Here is an 18,203-nt window from a genome sequence, read left to right as displayed (position 1 = left end):
AGGGTGGCAGCAGTGGTAAAAAGCATGCAGGCTCGGCTTGGTGCTTAGTTGCTTTCCCTTCTCTGTCTCTCAGCTCTGTTCCCGCCCTTGCGGCAACAGGAAATGAGGGCGGGACCAGAGCTGAGAGAGACAGAAGGGAAAACTGAACTAAGCACCGAGCCGAGCCTGCATGCTTTTTACCGCTGCTGCCGCCCTAACCCTGAAGAGGTAAGATAGATGACTTTTAAAATTTGGAGGGAGGGGGCCTGGAACTCAAAGGGAGGGAGGGAGGGACCCTGGAGCTAGGAGGATCCTGGAACTGGGAAGGAAGGAGGGGGGGGGGGACCCTGGAACTCGGAGGGACTGGGAGGGGGCCTGGAACATGAAGGGAGGGAGGGGGGAGGGGGGAATGCACCACCTGTAAAAAAAAAAAAAAAAATTCAGCACCCCCAATCATTTTGGAAAGTTGGCTCCTATAGGCACACGTGTCTCGGGACAGGCACCACTTTGTGTGTGAGCTTTTGGGAGTCTCTTTTAAAAAGGTGTACATGCACACACACAGGTTTCATCATAGAACAGACGTGTTTTTAAAAACCTTACAGGCTCCACATTATAACCGTATCCCCTCAAGACTGTAATCTCTGCAGAAAGGACTCGTTACACTGCAACATAATCTATTGTAACGTGCCTGAGTTCAGGTGCTCATCAATGATGAAATAAAAAGCCACGGCAGCCTGCCACGTTATATCTGAATTACTATTGTATTAGCAGTTTGTAGATTACAATCCCTATTTCTGACATTTACAGCACAGTGAATCTCCTCGTCATCGCTACTCAGTTTGAGATCCAAAGAAAAGACCACAGACACCTTAGTACAGTCATGCACAGGACCTAAAACAGCTCAATAAATACGAAAGCACAGTAGTCGATGCACTTAAATCGTTTCATGTGACACACAATTGTGGTTAGGCGTGAAATTGTACAGTGGCTCAGAGAAGCTCCTCTCAGCGTGTGTCCAGTGTGAATGTCCCAGAAGGGTGACGAGGTGTCGGATGTAACAGGAAAGGAGATCTTCAGGGGGAAGTGAAGTGGGATTCTGCTACTTCAGGATTAATCCAACGTGAGACAAAAGACTCCAGTGTTTCCTCAGTTCATGAGATTTTAAAGGGTTAGAGATATCAGGAAAAGGGATGGAGAGAAGGAATTCTCATGTGAACCTGCTCAGTGCAAACAAAACATTAACCTGGGATTACGAGAAATTAGATGGAAAAGTCTAGACAATACAGATACTGGCAAACAAAGACGGAAAAAGATTATTTAATTCAAGCATAAAACAAATGCCTCTGTATTCTCCTTGCTCAGCTATCTCGTCACATTCCTACCTACCTGGAGTAAAACCAGCAAGAACACACTAAGACAGCCTGTAACTCTTCCACTCCTAGGTAAAAGCTCACTGCTACTCAATACCTGCCTGTGACTCTTCCGCACCCCACATCAAGGCTCAGTGCTACTCAATACCTGCCTGTGACTCTCCACATCTCACATCAGAGCTCAGTGCTACCCAATACCTGTCTGTGACTCACTCCAACATCAGAGCTCAATGCTACCCAATACCTGCCTGTGACTCCTCCATATCCGTCAGAGCTCTGTTCTGCTCAATACCTGACTGTAATTCTTCCACATCCAACATCAGAGCTCAATGTTACCCAATACCTGCCTGTGACTCATTCACTCCAACATCAGAGCTCAATATTACCCAATACCTGCCTGTGATTCTTCCACATGTCATCAGAGCTCAGTGCTACCTGCTTGTGACTCTTCCACATCTCACATCAGAGCAAACTGCTATTCAATACCTGCCTGTGACTCTTCCACTCTCACATCAGAGGTTCATGCTACTCAATACCTGCCTGTGATACTTCCACATCACACATCAGAGCTCAATGCTACCCAGTACCTTCCTGTGACTCCTCCATATCTCGTGTCAGAGCTCAGTGATACCCAATACCTGCCTGTGATTCTTCCACTATCACGTCAGAGCTTAATGCTACTTAATACCTGCCTGTGACTCTTCCACTCTCACGTCAGAGCTCAATGCTACTCAATACCTGCCTGTGACTCTCCCACTCTCACGTCAGAGCTTAATGCTACTCAATACCTGCCTGTGACTCTCCCACTCTCACGTCAGAGCTCAATGCTACTCAATACCTGCCTGTGATTCTCCCACTCTCACGTCAGAGCTTAATGCTACTCAATACCTGCCTGTGACTCTCCCACTCTCACGTCAGAGCTCAATGCTACTCAATACCTGCCTGTGATTCTCCCACTCTCACGTCAGAGCTTAATGCTACTCAATACCTGCCTGTGGTTCTTCCACTCTCACATCATAGTTCAGTGCCACTTGTAAACTGTATGACTCCTTTCTATTTGATGTTATATCCTAGTTTTACCTAATACTTTCTTGTGACTCTTTCCTGTACAATTTGAAATCTAGATATCCTGTGATATCCTGTGCATATGAGTTACCTGTACAAAAAAATCCCAGTAGACTCGGAAATTAAAAAAAAGTCCCTAGGCTGGAAGGGTCACCGCATTACATCCGCTTGACCTGGAAGGGTTCCCCTCCCCCCACCCCTCCACTTTAGAAGAAGTTCTTGTGATTGCAGTAGGATAGTGCTGGCGTGGGTACATCCAGTGGCACAGTAAGACCTTACTCCAGCTGTAGGTATCTCTTGAAGGACAGTGTTTCGTTTTCCAGTGTGTACCGGGTCCGTAGCTAGAGCGAAGGTCTCAGTGTTCCACAAGAAGACTGACTGTGTCTTGCACTCCACGCATCCATAAGGAGAGTCCAAACGACCTCAGAGCGACACTTCAATGAGTGATTATGTATTCCGGACCCCCAAGGACTGTTCCAGCTCCTGCCTGCGCTGCTGAATCTGCAGAAAAACACAGACAAAATGGATCGTCAAAAAGGTTACCACTGAGCATCACCTACACATGCTCTTTCTAAGGAGACACCCTATAGTAAGAGAAGTATTAAAATACGGTGCAGAGAGACATACCAGCACCAAAGGATTAACCCTTCACACACTGTATGGAGACAGAGCTACCAAGGTCACAGGAGCTGATCTGTACCACTGCACAAGGGGTTCACTCTATGGAGACTTCATCAAGAGCGACACTTCGGGAAATTAAGAAGTTATAGGGACAGGCAAAAATTCTGCTGGGAGCTGTCTGAGCTCGTTAAGGAGATTAAGTTTATTAGATTGGATATAGCACCCTTAGTAAACGAGAAGGTCAGAGTGGTTTACAATAGTGAAAAGAGACAAACCAAAACACAGATATAGAAAAGAACGCCATTATGCGATAGGAAAGCAGTGGCGGAGTGGCCTAATGGTTAGTGCAGCGGGCTTTGATCCTGGTGACCTGGGTTCGATTCCCACTGCAGCTCCTTGTGACTTTGGGCAAGTCACTTAACCCTCCACTGCCCCAGGTACAAAAACTGAGATTGTGAGCCCTCTAGGGACAGAGAAAGTACCTGCATATAATGTGTACAGCACTGTGTACATCTAGTAAACTTTTTTTACACTTGTGAATCACATCAATATGTCCTTTATTCAGTGCAATATGTGTTCTGCTTTAATCCTAAGGCAAACTATCTGGAACCTTAGAGCTTGTCCTATCTGTCTCCAATTATCAGCTTTGAAGGATGAGATCAACAAACTCAAGAAAGAATTAGCTTCAACTAAAAAAGCATCCAGGATTAATCAATTCCCTGCCAATTTACCACCACCACTGCCACAGAGAATTCAACAACAGAGGAATAGATGGGTCACAGTAGGCTCAGGTAGACTAAGATCTGTGACACAGAAACACTTGCCCTCCCAACCTTTGCCCCTGTCAAATTCTTTTGCTGCGCTGCATCATTTTGATGCTGAAAAAAGAAGTACTTTGGTGGAACCAGAGGCTATGAAAGTAGCACGACCCAAGAAACATCCCCCAAACAATAACAGATTGGTGAAAAGCAGAAAATTCTTACTGATCGGAGACTCCATTATCAGAGGCATTAACTTAGGAACACAGTTCAAGGGTTCCAACCTAGTGGATGGTCAGCTACCAGGTGTACCGACCCAATTCTAAAAGTGATCCGAGAAGAGTGAGGCTTCGAATATTAATGTTGTAATTTACCTGGGGACAAAAGACCTGGCGAACAATAGCAAATTTACAGCACAGAGAGCATTTCAGAAGCTTGGGGAGGGACTGAAATCTTTGGTTCGGACTGTGGCTTTTTCTGAAGTAATTCCCACGTTGGAGAAAGGAGAAGAAAGTGAGGATGGGACAAATAGGGACCCGGATTTTGTTGTTTGCGGACGATATTCTCCTCACATTAATAAACCCCATCAGGTCGCTTCCAATTATATGGGCAGCCCTGCGGGATTCAATTCAATGCGAAGAAATGCAAAGTGATGCACTTAGGGAATAGAAATCCAAGGGAGACGTATGTGTTAGGCGGGGAGAGTCTGATAGGAACGGACGGGGAGAGGGATCTTGGGGTGATAGTATCTGAGGATCTGAAGGTGACGAAACAGTGTGACAAGGCGGTGGCCGTAGCTAGAAGGTTGTTAGGCTGTATAGAGAGAGGTGTGACCAGCAGAAGAAAGGAGGTGTTGATGCCCCTGTATAAGTCGTTGGTGAGGCCCCACCTGGAGTATTGTGTTCAGTTTTGGAGGCCGTATCTTGCTAAGAATGTAAAAAGAATTGAAGCGGTGCAAAGAAAAGCTACGAGAATGGTATGGGATTTGCGTTACAAGACGTATGAGGAGAGACTTGCTGACCTGAACATGTATATTCTGGAGGAAAGGAGAAACGGGTGATATGATACAGATGTTAAAATATTTGAAAGGTATTAATCCGCAAACGAACCTTTTCTGGAGATGCGAAGGCAGTAGAACGAGAGGACATGAAATGAGATTGAAGGGGGGCAGACTCAAGAAAAATGTCAGGAAGTATTTTTTCACAGAGAGAGTATTGGGTGCTTGGAATGCCCTCCCGCGGGAGGTGGTGGAAATGAAAATGGTAACAGAATTCAAACATGCGTGGGATAAACATAAAGGAATCCTGTTCAGAAGGAATGGATCCTAAGGAGCTTAGCCGAGATTGGGTGGCAGAGCCGGTGGCAGGAGGCAGGGATGGTGCTGGGCAGACTTATACGGTCTGTGCCAGAGCCGGTGGTGGGAGGCAGGGCTGGTGGTTGGGAGGTGGGGATAGTGCTGGGCAGACTTATACGGTCTGTGCCGGGGCTGGTGGTTGGGAGGTGGGGAATAGTGCTGGGCAGACTTATACGGTCTGTGCCAAAGCCGGTGGTGGGAGGCGGGGCTGGTGGTTGGGAGGCGGGGATAGTGCTGGGCAGACTTATACGGTCTGTGCCCTGAAAAGGACAGGTACAAATCAAGGTAAGGTATACACAAAAAGTAGCACATATGAGTTTATCTTGGGCAGACTGGATGGACCGTGCAGGTCTTTTTCTGCCGTCTTCTACTATGTTACTATGTATGTATTATGGCTGGGTGGCTGGATTTAAAGTTAATATGGACAAATCAGAAGCATTAAATATTACTATACCAGCAGATCAAGCAGAGGAGCTGCGAGTTAATTTTCCTTATCGGTGGACACCCAAATCTATTAAGTATTTAGGGGTCAATATAACGAAAAGGTGGGAGGGCCTGTATGAGGCCAACTTCCCAGCAAAACTATGGGAGCTTCTATTGGAGTTGGATAAGTGGGAAGGTTTAACGATTTCATGGATGGGGCGGATCAGTGCGGTCAAAATGATTCTATTGCCCAAGATGCTGTACTTATTTACGGCGCTCCCTATCTCGTTACCCGACAAATTTTTTAGAGGCCTGCAACGAAGGGTCTTTTCCTTCATTTGGAAGCGAAAGCCGCCACGGGTGCATAGGTCAGTAATGCATCAGCCACGAGCACATGGGGGGATGGGAGTGCCTTCGTTCTTGCTTTATTATAGAGCGGCCCATCTTCACATATTAGCTGAGTGGCACCATGGGAGAGCGAAAGCATGGAAAGCTATGGAGCAGTCTTGGTGTAAGTCCCACCCACTGAAAGCTATACCTTGGCTACCTGACAGAGCGCGAAAAGAGATAATAAAGGAGGCTCCCCCAATTGTGGGGTGGCCACTTACAACATGGAGTAAGATCCACACCAACTTTTTCCCGAGGGCGCACATTTTTTTTACATATGACAATTCGATATGCGCCAGCATTTGGCCCGGGATCCGCAGACCAATGCTTTAAGAACTGGGAACAAAGAGGTCTGCGGGAGCTAGGTCAGGTGTGGGAGGATGGGGAGCTTCTCACTTTCGTGGAAGTGCAGGAAGAATACGGGATCCCTGCCTCCAATGCCTTCCAATTCCGCCAATTGAGAGATTTTATTTTGAGACGCACAAAGGAAGAGCTGAGCATGGAGGAAACACAATTAGAGCGGGCAATGGCTGGAGGAGTAGAGGAGGGATATCTCGGCTTTATAAAGCACTCTTATTACAATCACAGCCCATTCTGCATTATACTCGGAAGTGGGAAAAGATACTAGGAGCTCCCTATGAATACCATATGTGGGAAAGGGTGTTCACGTCTTTACTTAAAGTGTCAGTCTCTAATGCTTTGGTAGAAAATGGCTATAAAATATTGTATTGCTGGTACTATACACCACAGAGACTAGCCAAGATGTTTAAGGGGGGGGGGGGGGGGTCTGCTCTCTGCTGGCGTCAATGTGGCATGGATGGTGACATGGTCCATATTTGGTAGGCTTGTTCGCAGGCTCAACAATATTGGATGAGGGTTTTGAAATTGATCGCTAGTATTACAAAAATTGCTTTTCCCATGAAAATGGACCACTGCTTGCTACATATAAGACTGCAGGGCAGCAAAACGTATGCGCACCAATTGGCCACCCAGATATTGGTGGCCAGCAAACTAGGACTGGGGGCGGCATGGAAGCAACAGACTTTACCAGGATTAAAGGCGATTCTGCGGAAACTGGACTATATCCAGTTGATGTCTAAGCTGACTGCCATGCGACTGGGTCGACTGCTACCATACCATCGAGTTTGGGATCCATACACGGAGTGGTTGGCACAACCGGACTCTACCTTGTCAATTAACTAGGAGGGAGGGTGTGAAGGGGGGGAGGTGGGTAGGGGAGAAATAAACAGTTGGTTAAATCTATTCTGAAGGTGTTAAAATTCTAAGTTGGAAAAATATCCGGCTGAATATTTGCAATTATATATGTATGTTTGATCTTTATTCAATAAAAATAAAAAATCCATGTTGACTTTGTGTCTCATTAATCCACGCTTTTGAATATTCTCTGTAATTTTGTTCTTAATAATAGTCTCTACCATTTTGCCCGGCACTGACGTCAGACTCACCGGTCTATAATTTCCCAGATCTCCTCTGGAACCTTTTTTAAAAATCGGTGTTACATTGGCCACCCTCCAATCTTCCGGTACCATGCTCGATTTTAAGGATAAATTACATATTTCTAACAATAGCTCTGCAAGCTCATTTTTCAGTTCTATCAGTACTCTGGGATGAATACCATCCGGTCCAGGAGATTTGCTACTCTTCAGTTTGTAGAACTGCCCCATTACATCCTCCAGGTTTACAGAGAATTAAGTTTCTCCGACTCATCAGCTTTGAATACCATTTCTGGCACTGGTATCCCACCTAAATCTTCCTCGGTGAAAACCGAAGCAAAGAATTAATTTAATCTCTCCGCTACGGCTTTGCCTTCCCTGATCGCCCCTTTTACTCCTCAGTCATCTAGCAGTCCAACTGATTCTTTTGCCGGCTTCCTGATTTTAATATACCTACAAAAGTTTTTACTATGTGTTTTTGCCTCCAACGCAATCTATTTTTTTTTTCGAAGTCCCTCTTAGCTTTCCTTATCAGCGCTTTGCATTTGACTTGACATTCCTTATGCCGTTTATTATTTTCAGTCAGTTCCTTCTTCCATTTCTGAAGGATTTTCTTTGTCTCTAATAGCTTCCTTCACCTCACTATTTAACCATGCCGGCTGTCGTTTGGTCTTCCGTCCTCCTTTTATAATACGCGGAATATATTTGGCCTGGGCTTCCAGGATGGTGTTTTTGAACAGCATCCATGCCTGATGTAAATTTTTGACCCTCGCAGTCGCTCCTCTAAGTTTTCTTTTCACCGTTCTTCTAATTTTATCATAGCCTCCTTTTTTAAAGTTAAATGCAAACGTATTTGATTTCCTATGTATACTTACTTCAAAGCTAATGTCAAATCCGATCATATTATAATCACTGTTATCAAGCGGCCCCAGCACCATTACCTCCCGCACCAGATCATGTGCTTCAGTAAGGACTAGGTCTAGAATTTTTCCTTCTCTTGTCGGCTCCTGTACCAGCTGCTCCATGAAGCAGTCCTTGATTTCGTCAAGGAATTTTATCTCCCTAGCGTGTCCCAATGTTACATTTACCCAGTCAATATCAGGGTAATTGAAATCACCCATTATTATTGTGTTGCCCAGTTTGTTTGCGTCCCTAATTTCCTTTAACATTTCTGCATCTGTCTGTTCATCCTAGCCAGGCAGACGGTAGTACACTCCTATCACTATCCTTTTCCCATTTACACATGGAATTTCAATCCACAGTGATTCCAAGACGTATTTTGTTTCCTGCAGAATTTTCAATCTATTTGATTCAAGGCTCTCGTTAATATTTATTTATTTATTGCATTTGTATCCCACATTTTCCCACCTCTTTGCAGGCTCAATGTGGCTTACAATGTGTCGTTATTAGTAGATAATAGATTAGAAGATAACAGTTGGTGTTACATGGATATTAGCATGATCGAAAATTAAACAAGTAAATATTGTAGAAAACATTGCTGATAATAGGTAAGGTGGAGATATCATAGAAACTAGCGTAATCGAAATTCAGACAAGTAGATATAAGCAAGAACATTGTTGATAATGGTAAGGTTGCGATGCATTACATTTCTAGTTGCTGCTCTTATTGGTATGCCTTATTGAATAGGTGGGTCTTCAGGGATTTGCAAAAGTTAGTTTGATCATAAGTAGTTTTTAAGCTGCGCGGCAATGCGTTCCACAACTGTGTACTCAGGTAAGAGAAGGTAGACGCATGCATTAGTTTGTATTTTAGGCCTTTACAACTGGGGAAGTGCAGATTAAGGAATGTTCTAGATGACCTTTTAGCGTTCCTGGGCGGCAGGTCTACCAGATTTGACATGTAGGCTGGGGCATTTCCGTGGATGATTTTATGAACTAGAGAGCATATCTTGAACGTGATGCGTTCTTTAAGTGGAAGCCAGTGTAGTTTCTCCCTCAGGGGCTTAGCACTTCCATATTTTGTTTTTCCGTATATAAGTCTAGCTGAGGTATTCTGGGCGGTTTGCAGTCTCTTGATGATTTGCTCTTTACAGCCTGCATAGAGTGCATTGCAGTAGTCTAAGTGACTAAGCACTAGTGATTGTACCAGGTTGCGAAAGATGGTCCTTGGGAAGAATGGTCTTATCCTTTTTAGTTTCCACATCGAATGGAACATCTTTTTAGTTGTATTTTTCACATGATTGTCAAGGGTAAGATGTCGGTCGAGGGTGACTCCAATAATTTTCAGTGTATCCGATACGGGAAGGGATAGATTTGGTGTGTTTAAGGTGGTGAATTTGTTCGTGTTATGTTGTGAGGTGAGTATAAGGCATTGCGTTTTTTCTGCGTTGAGTTTCAGCTGGAAAGCATCCACCCATGAATGCATGATTTGGAAACCTTGGTTGAAGTCGTTGATAATTTCCATTAAGTCTTGTTTAAACGGTATGTAGATCGTTACGTCATCTGCGTAGATGTATGGATTGAGGTTTTGACTGGATAGTAATTTGGTCAAGGGTGTCATCATTAGGTTGAAGAGAGTAGGTGAGAGGAGGGATCCTTGTGGGACTCCACATTCAGGTGTCCATGTGTCTGACGTGGCAGAGTTAGATATCACTTGGTAGGATCGTGTGGTTAGGAAGCCTTTGAACCAATTGAGGTTGTTGCCTCCAATTCCAAAGTATTCAAGAATGTGTAGTAATATTCCGTGATCAACCATATCGAAAGCGCTGGACATATCGAATTGTAGGAGGAGTATGTTGTAGCCCGTTGCTATCAGTTGTTTAAACTTAGTCATGAGAGTAACTAACACTGTTTCGGTGCTGTGGTTAGATCGGAATCCTGATTGGGAGTTGTGCAGTATGGAGAATTTGTTTAGGAAGTCGGTGAGTTGATTGGTCACCAATCCTTCCGTTAATTTGGTTATCAGCGGAATGGATGCTACTGGGCAGTAGTTGATTAGGTCGCTTGTGCTTTTTTTTGCATCTTTGGGTATAGGGGTGAGTAAAATATTTCCTTGATTCTTTGGGAAGAGTCCAATTTGTATTATGTAATTCAAGTGTTCCGTGAGATCTGTTATGAATTGTTGAGGGGCTGACTTTATTAGGTTGTTAGGGCATATGTCTAGTTTGCAGTAGGACTTGGCAAACCTTTTGAGCTTTTGGGAGACGATGTCCTCTGATAGCGTCTTAAAGTTGGTGCAGGTTCTGTCCGCTGGGTATTCACCAGGGTTTGGGTCTAGACAATGCTATACAATGCTACCCCTCCACCAATTCGATCCACCCTATCACTATGATATAATTTGTACCCCAGTATGACAGTGTCCCACTGGTTATCCTCCTTCCACCAGGTCTCAGAGATTACTACTACTACTATTTAGCATTTCTATAGCGCTACAAGGCATACGCAGCGCTGTACAAACATAGAAGAAAGACAGTCCCTGCTCAAAGAGCTTACAATCTAATATTCTAACTCTCCCATCTTATTTCTTAGGCTCCTGGCATTCGCATATAGACATTTCAAACTGTGTTTGTTGCTCCTACGTATTTACATCATGCTCAGTACTTGACAATATTAATTTGCAATCTTTTGTCTGAGTTTTATTTTTATTTAAGGACACCTGATCTACTACGGTCTCTTTTGCAACCTCACTATCAGGATACCCTATCCTCCCTGTTTTGGTGATATCTTTGAAAGATACCTTATCCCAAACCATGCGCTTTTGAGTGACTGTCAGCCTTCCCCCCATTTCTAGTTTAAAAGCTGCTCTATCTCCTTTTTAAATGCCGATGCCAGCAGCCTGGTCCCACCCTGGTTAAGGTGGAGCCCATCCTTTCGGAATAGGCTCCCCCTTCCCCAGAATGTTGCCCAGTGCCTAACAAATCTAAAACCCTCCTCCCTGCACCATCGTCTCATCCACGCATTGAGACTCTGGAGCTCTGCCTGTCTCTTGGGCCCTGCGCGTGGAACAGGTAGCATTTCAAAAAATGCTACCCTAGAGGATCTGGATTTGAGCTTTCTACCTAAGAGCCTAAATTTGGCTTCCAGAACCTCTCTCCCACATTTTCCTATGTCACTGGTACCCACATGTACCAAGACAGCCGACTCCTCCCCAGCACTATCTAAAATCCTATCTAGGTGACGCGTGAGGTCCGCCACCTTCGTACCAGGCAGGCAAGTCACCAGGCGATCCTCATGTCCACCAGCCACCCAGCTATCTATATGCCTAATGATCGAATCACCAACTACAACATCTTGGATTTCAGCAAAGCCTTTGATACCGTCCCCCACAGAAGACTCGTGAATAAGCTGAAAGGGCTGAACTTAGGACCAAAAGTGATGAACTGGATAGAAAACTGGTTGACCGACAGGTGGCAGAGGGTGGTGGTAAATGGAATCCGCTCGGAGGAAAGGATGGTGAGCAGTGGGGTTCGTCAGGGGTCGGTGCTAGGGCCCATTTTGTATATATTTCTGAGAGATATTGCTGAAGGGTTGGAAGGAAAGGTCTGCCTTTTTGCGGATGACACGAAGATAGCCAATAGAGTGGATACCCTGGAGGGAGTAGAAACGATGAGAAGGGATCTCCGAAAGTTAGAAGAATGGTCGAGGGTCTGGAAGTTAAAATTTAATACTAAACTGATGCCTGGGGTATCTATTCCTTCTGGTTTCTCCTGTATTATTGTACTTATTCCAATAGAAACCATTATTTTTTTCTTTTGCTGTGAAATTCACTCTTACTATGTGATTTAATTTGTAATTTTGTAAAATTTTGTGATAACAATGCTCAGTACTTGCATATTACTCCAGATGAGATTGCTCTTAGTAATATGTCATCAACAACATCACTGCACTGTGGCCCTCCCTGCCTACCAACTCGTTGGCTCCTATATGTATTTCCTGTTCTTAAATCCACTCTTCTCGGTTTTCTTATATAAACCGTTATATGAGATAATGTACTTATCTTAGGGCCGGGCTTTTTCCTTGTCAGTTGTGATGTTGTTTTAGTTATTTATGTATTATTTGTTGCATTTGTGCCCCACATTTTCCCACCTATTTGCAGACTCAATGTGGCTTACATAGTACCGTCAAAGGCTTTTGCCCAGTCGGTGGATAACAAATACAGAGTTGTATAGTGATCGTATGAGGTATAAATGGAGGGTTGGAATGGATGAAAATTGCGTGATGTCCTGTTCAATCATAGTCATGCTGTGTTGATAGGTGAAGAGGGTTACGTGGGGTCGTTGGGGTAGGCCTTTTTGGTTTTTAGTGATTTCCTGAAGTTCAAGAGGTCGTGGATTGTTATGGATTGTTTTTGGAGCCCATTCCATAGTTGTGCGCTTAATGTAGGAGAAGCCGGCTGCATAAGTTGTTTTGTATTTCAGTCCTTTGCAATTTGGGTAGTGTAGGTTTAGGTAGGATCTTGACGATTTGACTTTATTTCTTATTGGTAAGTCTATAAGGTCTGTCATGTATCCTGGGACTACGCCGTACATGATTTTGTGGACTAAGGTGCAGATTTTGAAGATGATCCGTTCTTTGATTGGGAGTCAATGCAACTTTTCTCAGAGGGGTTTGGCACTTTCGAAGCATGTTTTGCTGAATATCAGCCTGGCTGCTGTATTTTGGGCGGTCTGGAGTTTTTAATGAGTTGTTCTTTGCAGCCCGCGTAGATTCCGTTGCAATAATCTGCATGGCTTAGGACCATTGATTGTATTAGGTATTGAAAAGTTGCTCATGGGAAGAAAGGTGTTTTTTTTTTTATTTATAAATTGGGAAGAAAGGTTTTAATCGTTTGAGCTTCCACATTGAATAGAACATTTTCTTTGTTACAGAGTTTACTTGGCTCTCGAGGGTAAGGTTGCGATCGAGTGTGACACCGAGTATTTTCAAACTGTCCGAGGTAGGGAGGGTATGTCCTGGAGTATTTATGGTTGTGGGTTTGTATTTGTTATATGGAGAGGAGAGGATGAGGCAATGTGTTTTTTCGGTGTTCAGTTTCAGTTGGAATGAGTTTGCCCAGGAGTCCATGATGTTCAGCCTATCGTTGATTTTGTTGGTTATTTCTGTCAGATCATGTCTGAAGGGGATGTAAATTGTATCATCATCTGCGTAAATGAATGGGTTAAGGCCTCGGTTGGATAAGAGCTTTGCCAGTGGAATCATCATCATGTTGAAGAGTATTGGTGATAACGGTGATCCTTGAGGTACTCCACAGACTGCTTTCCACGGTGGTGATTTGTTTGACTTTGATTTTACTTGATAAGTTCTGGTGGTTAGAAAGCCTTTGATCCAGTTAAGTAACATAGTAACATAGTAGATGACGGCAGAAAAAGACCTGCATGGTCCATCCAGTCTGCCCAACAAGATACACTCATATGTGTATACCTTACCTTGATTTGTACCTGCCTTTTTCAGGGCACAGACCGTACAAGTCTGCCCAGCAGTATTTCCCACCTCCCAACCACCAGTCCCGCCTCCCATCACCGGCTCTGGCACAGACCATATAAGTCTGCCCTCCACTATCCTCTCCTCCCAACCACCAACCTCTCTTCCCCCACCTGCTCCGCCACCCAATTTTGGCTAAGCTTCTGAGGATCCATTCCTACTGCACAGGATTCCTTTATGCATATCCCACGCATGTTTGAATTCCGTTACCGTTTTCATCTCCATCACCTCCCGCGGGAGGGCATTCCAAGCATCCACCACCCTCTCTGTGAAAAAATACTTCCTGACATCTTTTTTGAGTCTGCCCCCCTTCAATCTCATTTCATGTCCTCTCGTTCTACTGCCTTCCCATCTCCGGAAAAGATTTGTTTGCGGATTAATACCTTTCAAGTATTTAGTACATAAGTACATAAGTAATGCCATACTGGGAAAAGACCAAGGGTCCATCGAGCCCAGCATCCTGTCCACGACAGCGGCCAATCCAGGCCAAGGGCACCTGGCAAGCTTCCCAAACGTACAAACATTCTATACATGTTATTCCTGGAATTTTGGATTTTTCCAAGTCCGTTTAGTAGCGGTTTATGGACTTGTCCTTTAGGAAACCGTCCAACCCCTTTTTAAACTCTGCTAAGTATCACATCACCCCTGTTCCTCCTTTCCTCCAGGGTATACATGTTCAGGTCAGCAAGTCTCTCCTCATACGTCTTGGAATGCAAATCCCATACCATTCTCGTAGCTTTTCTTTGCACCGCTTCCATTTTTTTTAACATCCTTCGCAAGATACGGCCTCCAAAACTGAACACAATACTCCAGGTGGGGCCTCACCAACGACTTGTACAGGGGGGCATCAACACTTCCTTTCTTCTGCTGATCACACCTCTCTCTATACAGCCTAGCAACCTTCTCACTACGGCCACCGCCTTGTCACACTGTTTCGTCGCCTTCAGATTCTCGGATACTATCACCCCAAGATCCCTCTCCCCCTCAGTAACTATCAGACTCTCCCCGCCTAACACATAAGTCTCTCATGGGTTTCTACTCCCTAAATGCATCACTTTGCATTTCTTCGCATTGAATTTTAATTGCCAAACCTTAGACCATTCTTCTAGCTTCCTCAGATCCCTTTTCATGCTTTCCACTCCCTCCCGGGTGTCCACTCTGTTGCAAATTTTAGTATCATCTACAAATAGGCAAACTTTACCTTCTAACCCTTCGGCAATGTCACTCAAAAATATATTGAACAGAATCGGCCCCAGCACCGATCCCTGAGGCACTCCACTACTCACCTTTCCCTCCTCCGAGCGAACTCCATTTACCACCACCCTCTGTCGTCTGTCCGTCAACCAGTTCCTAATCCAGTTCACCACTTCGGGACCTATCTTCAGCCCATCTAGTTTATTTAAGAGCCTCCTGTGGGGAACCGTGTCAAAAGCTTTGCTAAAATCTAAGTAGATTACGTCTATAGCACGTCGATGATTCAATTCTCCAGTTACCCAATCAAAGAATTCAATGAGATTCGTTTGGCACGATTTCCCTCTGGTAAAACCATGTTGTCTCGGATCTTGCAACACTTATTGGCTTCTAGGAAATTCACTATCCTTTCCTTCAGCATGGCTTCCATTACTTTTCCAATAACCGAAGTGAGGCTTACCGGCCTGTAGTTTCCAGCTTCTTCCCTATCACCACTTTTGTGAAGAGGGACCACCTCCGCCGTTCTCCAGTCCCTCGGAACCTCTCCCGTCTCTAAGGATTTATTAAACAAATCTTTAAGAGGACCCGCCAGAACCTCTCTGAGCTCCCTCAATATTCTGGGGTGGATCCCGTCCGGTCCCATGGCTTTGTCCACCTTTAGTTTTCCAAGTTGTTGATACACACTCTCTTCCGTGAACGGTGCTATATCCATTCCATTCTCAGGTATACTTTTGCCAGTCCCTCGCGGTCCTTCTCCAGGATTTTCTTCAGTGAAAACAGAACAAAAGTATCTATTTAGCAAATTGGCTTTTTCTTCATTATTATCTACATAGCGGTTCGCTGTATCTTTTAGTCTCACAATTCCCTTTTTAGTCATTCTTCTTTCACTAATATACCTGAAGAAATTTTTGTCGCCCCTCCTTACATTTCTAGCCATTTGTTCTTCCGCTTGCGCCTTCGCCAGACGTACCTCTCTCTTGGCTTCTTTCAGTTTCATCCGGTATTCCTCCCCGTGTTCCTCTTCTTGAGATTTTCTATATTTCTGGAACGCTAACTCTTTAGCCTTTATTTTCTTAGCCACTTGCTTGGAGAACCATATCGGTTTCCTTTTTCTCTTGCTTTTATTTACTCTCCTTACATAAAGGTCTGTGGCCCTATTTATTACTTCTTTCAGCCTGGACCACTGCCCTTCCACTTCATGTTCGTCCTCCCAGCCCATCATCTCCTTCCTCAGGTATTCCCCCATTTTACTAAAGTCAGCACGCTTGAAATCCAGGACTTTGAGTTTAGAGTGGCCGCCCTCCACTTCAGCCGTTATATCAAACCAAACCATTTGATGGTCACTGCTTCCCAGGTGTGCAACCACTCGGACATTTGACACACTATCCCCATTTGTGAGCACCAGATCCAGCATCGCTCCCTCCCTCGTGGGTTCCGTCACCATCTGTCTGGGCAGAGCACTTTGGAAAGCATCCACGATCTCTCTACTTCTTTCCGATTTGGCAGACGGAACCTTCCAATCTACATCCGGCAGATTGAAATCTCCCATCAACAGAACCTCTTTTTTCTTTCCTAATTTTTGAATATCTGCGATCAGATCTTTATCTAGTTCCTTTAATTGTGTCGGGGGTCTGTAGACAACACCCACGTGGACAGAGGTTCTATCCTCTCTTTTTAAGGTGATCCATATCGCTTCTTCTTTTCCCCAGGTCCCTGTCATTTCAGTTGCCATGATATCATTCCTCACATACAGAGCTACTCCTCCACCTTTACGACCCTCTCTATCCTTCCTAAATAGATTATAGCCTGGTATGTTTGCATCCCATTCGTGGGAACCGTTGAGGCATGTCTCTGTGATTGCAACAAGGTCTAAGTCTGCCTCCAACATCAGGGCTTGAAGGTCATGTACTTTATTGCTTAGACTACGAGCATTTGTGGCCATCGCTTTCCATCTATATTTCCTGGTATGTGTTTCAACATTAGTGATTTGGGGGTGTCTTTTCACTTTGGGTACCTTCATATCTTTTTGTTCCAACTTTATTGCTTTTTCCTCTGCTTCAGTTCTATTTTCAGGAGCATTACAGTGCTGTAATGGAGCAAAAGAATTCTTTAGTGGCAACACTTGTGCGGGCGGATGCTTCTGTGTCATATGACGAAGTCTGCCTGAGCCTACTGTGAACCATCTGTTCTTATGTGGTTTTGTTCTTTGAGGGAGTGGTGAGAAGCTATTTCTCTGTGCAGTCCTAGAAGCTGCTTTAATTGTATCCAATTCTTGCATTACTTTACTGAGCTCTTGTTTAAAACTAGATAGTTGAAGACAGATAGGGCAAGCTTTAAGTCTCCAGATGATTGGCCTTGAAACTAAAGTACCACAATTATTGCAGAGAATAAAAGTCATCCTGATTGGTTGAAATGGGTATGAACAGGTGTACTTAGTTGGGGTTAACAGTCTGCAAGACTGCCTGTGTATGATTGAGTAAAGTTAATGAGGTTTGGTTTGTCTATAAATGAGTGGAAAACCCTGGGGTGGGTGGGATTATAAGTCCCAATGGGTCAGCTAAATGCTGTTTTCAAGGCAATTCTCTGGATGGGACCTTCAATCCCAAAGTGGCCTAGTATTCTTAGTAGTATGTTGTGGTTTACCATGTCCAATGCGCTCGACATGTCGAACTGGAGGAGGAGTATGCTTTTGCACCGTGTTTCAGCCTATGCATAACTAAAAGCTCAAAAGTAGCAGAGTTATTTATTTATTTATTCTATTTCTCAGGCAACATGAAGCGAGAATAAGCTGAACACGGAGAACAGACAATGACAGAAGTCAACATAATCAAACAACAACACTACCGCCCCTCGTTCTATCGGCTTGCAAGTCCAACTTGACACTTAGTGCCGAGTTCACCATGCAATTGCAAAGCCAATTGTTTAATTAGATCCTAATTGCTTTAATAACCAATAATTGCCCTATCATTGGTGTTACCTGATACTAACTGGATGTGATCAGCAGTTAGGTGTGTAAACTGCACACGTAAAATCCACAGCGCACAACTGCAAGGTGAGTGTGGCCCAGGGAGGTGCATGAGTGGGTCAGGGGTGTTCCCAGGACTTGTGTGCACAGGTTAGGAAGTACTAGCAGCTCCGTGGACACATCCGCACCGGCCTTT

General features: G+C 44.4%; 1 protein-coding gene across 15 annotated transcripts in view; it reads right to left on the bottom strand.

Annotated features, from left to right (window-relative positions):
- Positions 1-721: 721 nt before the first annotated feature.
- SMARCD3 (SWI/SNF related, matrix associated, actin dependent regulator of chromatin, subfamily d, member 3) overlaps positions 722-18,203 on the bottom strand; it is a 154,064-nt gene continuing 136,582 nt past the window's right edge. For 3 of the 15 annotated variants that reach the window (XM_030191828.1, XM_030191823.1, XM_030191780.1), the window contains exon 13: positions 722-2,915. In XM_030191828.1, the coding sequence (XP_030047688.1) occupies positions 2,862-2,915 (54 nt within the window). In that variant the 3' untranslated portion in view covers positions 722-2,861. The remainder of the gene's footprint in view (positions 2,916-18,203) is intronic. The other 12 variants (XR_003940755.1, XR_003940760.1, XR_003940764.1 and 9 more) reach the window with 12 other exon arrangements.

The sequence above is a fragment of the Microcaecilia unicolor genome, chromosome 1 (assembly GCF_901765095.1).
Source record: "Microcaecilia unicolor chromosome 1, aMicUni1.1, whole genome shotgun sequence".
Lineage (NCBI taxonomy): Eukaryota > Metazoa > Chordata > Amphibia > Gymnophiona > Siphonopidae > Microcaecilia > Microcaecilia unicolor.
Note: the sequence above shows the minus strand (reverse complement) of the source record. Positions and strands in the feature narration are given on the sequence as shown.